This window comes from Carya illinoinensis, chromosome 5 (genome assembly GCF_018687715.1).
Source record: "Carya illinoinensis cultivar Pawnee chromosome 5, C.illinoinensisPawnee_v1, whole genome shotgun sequence".
Classification (NCBI taxonomy): domain Eukaryota; kingdom Viridiplantae; phylum Streptophyta; class Magnoliopsida; order Fagales; family Juglandaceae; genus Carya; species Carya illinoinensis.
The window spans coordinates 48,471,502-48,481,046 of record NC_056756.1 but is presented as its reverse complement, the minus strand read 5'-3'; the positions used below and the strand labels follow the sequence as shown (position 1 = coordinate 48,481,046).

General features: G+C 37.3%; 1 protein-coding gene across 1 annotated transcript; it reads left to right on the top strand.

Moving 5' to 3' along the window:
- Positions 1-4,946: 4,946 nt before the first annotated feature.
- Positions 4,947-8,177, top strand: LOC122309455 (transcription factor SPEECHLESS). The gene is made up of 3 exons (XM_043122952.1): positions 4,947-5,786; positions 6,408-6,944; positions 7,778-8,177. Exons 1-3 carry the CDS (start codon positions 5,379-5,381, stop codon positions 7,841-7,843), a joined length of 1,011 nt encoding a protein of 336 aa, XP_042978886.1. The 5' UTR covers positions 4,947-5,378; the 3' UTR covers positions 7,844-8,177.
- Positions 8,178-9,545: the final 1,368 nt, after the last annotated feature.

Here is a 9,545-nt window from a genome sequence, read left to right as displayed (position 1 = left end):
AAAATTTGACACGAAATGATTGTTGGCAGTAAACAGCACCTCCAGTTGTGTGGAGACTTGGAACTGTGGCTAAACGCATTTTTTCAGGTGGAAAATTACTGGCTGTCTTTTTTCGGTTATAGACAGCAGCTGTCAAGCTGATATTGCTGGAGGCAGATGATGATCTTCAACAATTTCAGCTTCTTTATCAGGAGATTGGATCCAATCTTCCAGAGATTTTGGCCTTGGTAGTGGTGTTCATAGCGGATTAACGCAAAATCCAAATCAGTTTAATTACAAAGGATCTATATTAGCTTGAACCATATATATTAGCTGCTGAGAGTTTCGTTAATGGCGGTTTCAATATTGAAGATTGTTGCATGCAGTCAGCTGCGTGCTGGATCGATCTCTGCATATTGTTTCAAATTTTCAATAAATGGTGCTAGCTACTCGATCTCAACAGTTAAGGCAGCAGTTTTTTAATTCTTTATAATTTATTTAATGTATTACATATTCATGATGTTATTATATGAGAGATTATTTCCCTACGAGAATCTATATGAAGCTGATCTGCCCTAGCTAGCACGATAAATTTTTATCTCCAATATCATGATCAGATTCTACATACATAATACGTTTCTTGGCTTCCATTTGATCTCGTAAATATTCCCTAAACTCAAGATGAGATTAAGAAGAGACAGAAGAAAGAGAGCTCACCATTCCGGATAATTAGTAAGAAAAGGTAATTAATCAAAAGGTCCCCATATGTTTGAGACATTCCTGCAGCATGGCGTGGGGCCAAAGCGCGTAAACAGCGACCAATTAACAACTCTCATCTCAATGGTCTCCATCACCGGCAGAGTCTAGAGACAGCTAATTCAAATTTTTGTTTTGTATGGGAGGAATGCCAATAATGGCATTCAAGGCACATTTTTCTGGTACAATTTTGCTATTGAAATGGACATCTCCATGCCACATCTACATGTGCCTTTGGATTTCTATTGTTAATGAAGAAGCATGCATGCATCTTACATGAATAGCCTCTCTCTTTCTCTCTCTCTCTCTCTCAAACGCCGAGCAAACTACAGACAAATTTGGACATCGATCATCAACTGGTTTACATGGTCGACCAAAAAGGGTTTACAGACAGAAAAAATCAAAAGGTATTCTTTGTTCTGCCTCTAATATTGTGCCATAAAGGTGCATGAAGGGAAAAGCAACTTCCCATTTGTCTGATCTACTCTCTACATTGCCCTGAAATTTGGATTGATGATGGAAGTCCAACTCCAAACATACGTCCTTCCTAGCTTCCTGTTTAATTCCCTCTGTAACAAAGCAATATCTCTCGCCTAGCTGGTATATATATATATATATATATTGGTAGTTGCATTGCAGTTAGGCTATAAATTAGTTTGTTGAAAGTTCATTATATTCATGCAAAAGAATATTATATTTTTTTGAATCCGAGCGCACATCATTATATTATATGATACGTGTTTTTTTAATATATGATCGATACGTGTGTGTTGAAGCCAATGCATTATATACAAGTTACCGGCCCATTACTTTTCTGATCTCTGATATCTATATATATATATATATATATATGATGAATGAGCCCAATTATTATATATACTATATTGCGATTGATCTCGACCAAAACTCAATCTCTTGTTGTTTTGAAATTAAAGATATAGAAACATGCAATAATTAATCTACCGAAATGACGTTGTACATGATGTTCCTCCATGTATAGAGTACAAACATCATGTACATTATAATGATAAAATAATACTAATAATTAAAACAAGTCTAAGTCATATATATAAAGAAAACAATTAACGAAGGATTGAGCAACTTCGGATTTTAAATTATTAATAATAGTGACAATTAGCTTGACACCAACGATTGAGAGGGATCGGACAGAAGTGGGACGGGACGGGCCGGATGGGGACGTGACCTCCCAAATAGGGCATGGAAATCTAAAATGTAATCAAGCCCGTAGGACCTACATATTTTCTGATGAAATGGGGTCTCCTATACACAGTGTGTATAGAGAGAGAGAGAGAGAGAGAGAGATTAAATGAGTGCAGTTGTATGGTAGGTTAAATCATGTGGTAGGAGCAGCAGCAGCAGTAATTATTAAGTAATAATGTTTTGCTCATACATTTCGTGGGTGATATTGAATGATGTTTTTTCCCGAACCCCAATGCAATAAAAACTACTGAAGCCTACTCTTTGTTTTAAAATTTTGTCCCACATTCCCTCATTCATATAGAATAAGGGCCATACTAGAAAATCAGAAAGAATTTAATGTAGCTATGACAAAGATGCTGAGTGACTTTATCTCTCTAGAGCTGCGTAACTCTATCATCATAACTAGGCTCAGAAACAGAATGTGAAACTCTTTTGGAAGCCGTATATGGATACATGACATGCTTCTACCACTACTGCATGTATTTGCCAGCCTTTTTGGTTTGGGGTTGGAACCTCTTCCAGCTTCCTTATTATAATTTACTTGCACTTCTCATGAAGTTACAGTACTAGTTCTTTTACAGTAGTAAAAGAAGCAAAGTCGTACGAGAGTGCTCTGATCAGCTGATAAAAACAGCGATTATATATGTAAATATTTGTATACAATTACTACTTCATTCATCATTTAGTTACCGGAAACATTGTAGGCACTGAGATGCCATACCTGTGCATTGAAAGCCCACCATAATAATAACACTAGTATCATCCTGCATGCAATAAAATATACACAAGTTGCTGATTTTGCCAAAAGCCCTAGTCGTCATCGCCACTTTACGCGTGCCTTGTCCCATTTATTTCCTCTCTCTCCTAATAAACACTTACAGTACATGTCCATTTTGTCTTCCTCCCTAGGGTAACACAGCCATTTTGTATAGGAGACAGACATGTTTAATAACGTGATTTTTGTAATTGTTCCCTACCACTGATCTCTAGTCATTTTCGAAACCCAACGAAGAAAAGCTAGCTGCAATGGCTCCGTCTATCGTGAGCTAGCTGAAGTCGAACTCAATCCCCATGGACCATGACCTTTGTCGGCGGTAAAATCTTTAATAAGTTAGTACATGATTTTTTCCCAAAATACTAAATAGTTACAGCTTTATAGTCAGACAAAATACTTTACCAAATCACTATTGCATATATAGTACGCATGATAGATTAGAGGTAAAAGCTGAACCTTTCCTGAAGGCTGCCGGAGTCAGAGTAGATCGGCATTCTTCAAAAAGCTCCTCATCCGTTGTTGAGTTTTACCATGGAATAAATATTTAACGGAGGAAAAAGAACCTTTTTCTGGAAGAGCAAACTCAACTGCCACAATATGCTTGACAGTCTTCTTATAAGTTTGTTTAAAAATGCTTGGACGAGACTTTCCTAACTAAAGTCAAATTGTTGTACGGCTGAGGTTTTCGGTAGAAATTAACATTCTTCAGTACTTGTGACCTTGCAGCGTGATGATGTTAGGGTATATAATGAAACCGCCTTTTCGCAAATAATTCGCTGGTTATCATCAAGCTGCCCTAATGCATGCCTTCTCTTATATGAAACTTACACATGATGATTTTTTCCTTCACCAAGCTGTATACTTTTAGGGTATATAATGAACTAATGCAAACCATGACATAATTTTTTTTATTATGAAATAAATATAATTGTAACATCCTGGATTGAGCGCCTGCATGTAGGAGAGGATGGTAATCTAGATGATCCATTCCTTAGCCAAAAATATGGGACTCGAATCGAGCCAAGTTTCGAGCTAGTCATGCTATCTCACCGTATTGGATGCTTATATATATGGGGGAGCAATGAATGAAAGATCGATCTGTGAATGAGATATTGGGAGGAAGAAGTTCTCGCATGGGGTTTATAAATGATTTTAGGAAAGTTCCATAAAACGTTCCACCATTTCAGGGATCAAAAAACTTTGCTTCAACGGCACTGACGCTTGTGATTCAACCATCATCATGTACGCGGTTCGTTTCTTATACAAATATGGGCCGGTCGACGACTTGCCAGTTGCATTAGTTCTATGCTGTACGTACCGACATGTAGTCGTCTGAAAACTGACACTAAGAGCATTCAAAATCCACGACGCTGGCCTGTCCTAACTAGCGGACCATGATATATGCTATTCAAAATCAGAATCCGAGCTTCACTTGATCATAATTCTAAAGTACTTATACACACACACACACTACCCAAAATCGAGCACCATGTATAAGGGAAGAAGCGCTCACGTTGAACAGTTCAATCGATCTACTTTACATGATCATGTTGCCCTGAGACTCACATGATTACGCTTTCTAGATTAAACCCATACAATGTCATGATATAGGGACCACGATCCATGATTCATCAAGAGCATGCATACGGCGGCATGCCTAGCTGATCAAGTGAAACAATATCGACCCAACGTACGTACGGTACGTACATTAGCAGCTCGAACGTCCTACAATGTCCTGATCATATATAGTCAGGCCAAAAGCAAATTATAAAGAACACGAGAAAGATTATATCATAAATCAATCCATTAAATTTCATCATGTCCATATCAAATAACATCTTGTCATGTTGCCCTGCATTCACCCAGAGTGCATGCATAAAATTATACGTAAATAAATAAATAGTATTCGTGAATATATAAATTAAAGCACAAATTTGATCATATGGTTTCTAATTAGCAGCCCATTCTAATAGACAAATGCATTCAGGAGAAGATCCGCATCATTCAATGCACATCTCCTCAGTTAATAGACCAAATCAGAAACGTAGCTTTTACATTTATATCTTACCTAATTAGCAGAAGAAACTGGAGCTGACGTGTTATTGGCACACCCTAGAAAATATCGAAAGTCGTAAAAAAATTCCAATCCAATCAGCACCTTAATTTGTTCAACGACACTTCGCATGGCTCTATATAACCCTCTTTCTTCTTTCCCTCTCTCTCAGCAACGGTTCTCTTTCTATTTGCTCTAACCTGTTTCTTGTTTTTGGTTTTTAAATTTCCATTTTCTCGGGATTCTGTGAGCTCCACTGCCTCCCTGATTTCCCGTGAGATTCCCTCAGCATCTAACGGCCTTAAACGACGAAGCAAATTTCATACACCGGGTCCAGCTATCAAAGAGTTGATGATGGCGATGTTTAGTCTCTTTCACCCCAGCCTGAGCTCTCCCATTTACACCTTTTAGCATTCTTTTTTTCTCTTGATCTTGACAATCTTAAACCTGCACTACTTCTCCATCTGGTCCTTTTCCCTTTAAAGTCTCCTCCACTCCTCTATCCCCACCAAGCCCATCCGGGAGTACACTTTTTAAAATTTAGAGGTTTTCAGGAAGGAAAAACCAAAAGGAAAAAAAAAAGGAGAGCTGAAAATGGGCGATATTCTGTCTGATTTTTTTCAAGAACATGAATTAGGAGATACCAATCTGGCCGAAGATGATCTTTTCAACATCTTTGAGAGCTTAGAACGTGTGGCGGAGTTCCCTCCGAATGATCATGAAGTTGTGGTTAAGGCCTCGAAAGAAGGTGAAGAGACGGGAAGACTGGTCTCTCAGAAGTCTACTTCCTCCAGTGCCTTCCAGGAGTCGGAGAGCGAGCTTGAACCATCACCAAAGAGCAAGAGACTGAAACTTGCGGGGATGACTTCTTCGGAGGAAGCTAACCCGGAAGGGCAAACAAGGAGTACTTCCCATATTACTGTGGAGCGCAACCGGAGGAAGCAAATGAACGAGCATTTGTCTGTGTTGAGGGCACTTATGCCTTGCTTCTATGTCAAAAGAGTAAGTTATATATATATATATATATATATATATATATATATATATATATATGCATGCCTCTATTACTTCAGACTACGCTTCTCAAATTCACTTCTTTTTGGTTATAATCTGGTTTTGCATGCTTCAGTAACCTCAGTACTCTTAATTACCAAGAAACTGTACGTCTGCATTTGGCTTTTGCACGCTAGTCCAGGCTACTAAACTTGATCTAGAATTCATTAAGCTTTTGAATTATGTAGCTCTAGAGTCTAGAGGTCATTGCACTATGGTTGCAGCTTGCAGAGAAAGAAAGACTTCCATGGAATATATGGTAGACATGCAGTAGGATGTGGTTTTGAGTGGACTATTCCTCAGCATTCAGCAAAAGATCTTTCCAAATTATAAATGACAGTGTTAGGACCAAATATTAGAAGTTAAAAGATCCTATATATATATATATGTATGTAGTTGCTTTTCTACACCAAAATGACTAGGAACTAAAATACCCTATAACCCGTCATTATTTCATTATTTCTTTCAACTTGCAGCCTACACGCTGACCATCTTGTATATATATATATATATATATATCTCCAGCATCATTCAGGAGTAAGTTAATTTCTGCCTTTATGGTACGTACAGGGAGATCAAGCATCCATAATTGGAGGAGTGGTCGATTACATCAAGGAGTTGCAGCAAGTTCTTCAGTCGCTTGAGTCCAAGAAGCAACGAAAAGTTTACAGTGAAGTCCTCAGCCCTAGGCTAGTTTCAAGTCCAAGACCCTCAGCACTTAGCCCTAGAAAGCCACCTCTAAGCCCTAGACTAAACTTACCCATCAGCCCAAGAACCCCACAACCAAGTAGCCCCTACAGGTCAAAGTTGCAGCAAGGTTACCTCTCTCCAACTATGGCTAGCTCAATTGAACCATCTCCAACATCTTCATCTACTACTTCAATCACAGATAATGTGATCAATGAACTCGTTGCAAATGTGAAGTCTCCGATTGCAGACGTGGAGGTGAAGTTTTCGGGTCCAAATCTTCTTTTGAAGACAGTATCCCCTCGGATCCCAGGGCAAGCCATGAAAATAATTTCTGCACTTGAAGACCTCTCCCTCGAAATTCTCCACGTAAGCATCAACACTGCTGACGAAACCATGCGTAACTCCTTCACCATTAAGGTAAAACTCTACATATCTTGAACCCCACGCCCATTTTTCTCTCCAGATTTTAGTTCAGAATATTTATGTCGACATTTTAAAGTTAACTTGCATTGAAAAGAATACAGATATAACCAAAGTCTCACTATTATTCTGGAAAAATGCACAAATTAATATAGCGTGGAGCTCTACAGGCAGTTGAGATTTGTGACAAGTGCTCCTCATGCTACCTTTTTTGCTACCTTTTTGTCTGTAGTGCGTTTTGACCTCTCTCTCTCTCTCTCTCTCTCTCTCTCTCTCTCACACACACACACTTATGCTTCACAGTATATCTTCAGAACCTATATAACGCATCTCTCTCATTATCCACGGCATGTTTCTAAAAAATCTAAGATTAAATATTTAAATTGGTTAGTTACTACTCTATTCTTGAACGTATTATTCATTATCTTATTTGTACGTACAAAATCCTGAAAACCAAAGGTAATTAAATACTGAGTTATACTAAAAATGATTTACGAGCATATTGTGATCACCTTAATATTAAGAATATTAAGAACGCTATATATATATATATGCATATTTATTATATGGTACGTACTGTAACTTGATACCAATCGATCTGTGGAAACTGACGTTGTTGTGCTGTCCTAGTACTGCTGACTGTCAAGTTTAATGCATGTCTTTGGGAACCACGATGCATTGCATGCGCTGAAAACAATGGTACCTAGCTAGTGCGCAGCGACATGTCCTCATTAATTTGGTTGGAATTTATTGACGAATTGTTATGTGACACTCATGCTTTGATTTAATTAAATTTATTGAACCTAATGATTGAATGTGTTTGTTGATAGATTGGAATTGAATGCCAACTTAGCGCAGAGGAACTCGCACACCAAATTCAGCAAACATTCTGCTAAGCTCACTGATCAAGATTATAAATGGTTTCACCATGAGCAGTCTCAACCCTAACAAGATCTCTTTCTTTCTTTCTCAACTGAAGTGCATGCACTAATAAACGAGAATGTAGGGATTGGCATTTGCCGACATTCCTTTTTAACTATAAATGTAACTTTAATCTGCCATGGCCTCATGTGTTAGGTAGTCATCATGTGTAACTCTCTCTATCTGTACTGAGCTTTTTCAAATTTGAAGTTGCATGGTCGTCTATGATGAATTTCAATTTTCATTATCAAGCTATATATATGTACTTGATGAATGATGAATTAATTTTCTTTACCTAACTTCTGATCATGTGGGGGCCCTTTCATGCATGTTGTAATATAGATCATCATGTTCAAAGCAAGGTAAGATGTGTTATCAACAAAAAACTTACACTCAAAACTAACCAAAGCTGACAATTTATTTAGGTTAATTATAAAATAAAATAAAAATGATATTCTGATGTATAGAACACATTTAGTAAAGTGCTTGCAATATGACATAATTTAATTTAGAAAATAAATTTTAAAATTTAAATCTTACAATTCAAATCTTATTATGGAAGTGAAAGGATAGTGAGCTTTATACCCCAACTTGATAGTAAAATAACTCATATTACAATTATAGAATAAAATCAAACTTGGATTTTGCAATAAGCATTAATTACTTTTTACGAATGGATCGAACTTTAAAATTTGCAAAACTGTGTCCAAGTCCATACCAAAATCATCTACAATGTATTGATGCATGAGATCTCTTGTCTATCCATTTTCAAAGAGCCTCTCACTGATTTTGGGAGATTCCAAAAACTAGAATAGTCCTGGGTAAGCCGGCCTCTTGGACATACCTTTGTTAACCAAAAACTCAGGCAGCTTGATCGGATTAGCTTCTGATAAAAGCATTTCCCACATGGATAGATCATCACTCATCAGCAACTGAAGTGCAATTACCACTCTGATCTTTCAATTAATTCATCGCAACAAGGGAACAGTCGAACTCCAGTACTTAACTCAACCTGATCTCCTATATAAATTTAACATCGTATATATATACATATATATACACAAAGTTAGCCCATCTAACGCGTGCAGCTCATCTTACATCATTGAACATATTTAAACTCCTCCATAGTAAGCAGAAAACGCCACTACAAACTGGCCTTTCTTAATTCGTCACCCCTCCGGCCAAGACCCCACCATCATTTACGTCCACACCAATCCAGTTTCCATAACTAGCTAAGTACTAATACGTACCATCAATGTCAATTTTAATTAAACCTCCTTGAGACCAACCTCTTCCTCTTCACCCTTCGCATCCTAGCTTGGTATCTTAACGCAAGGGATCAGACATATATCTGATTCGAATAACCCAATCCCGCTTCCGCATTGAATATTTCAATATTTTTTTTCTTTTGGTTTTTAGACGTTGACGTATTACGATTCTTAGCTTCTTTGTATAAGTGACTGGACCATAAAGGGAATATAGTAAGATTTGACTAGGATGGGGAAATAGGGCAATTTTGGACCATTGATCATTCATTAACTCGATATATACTGCCCGCAGTTTAATGTCATGAAAAAGCCAATCTAGTTGATAGATATATAAATCAATAGATGGAATTTTCAAAGCTCTTTAAAAGTTGACTCTATTTAGATATTAAAAATATCTCAAATGATTTAT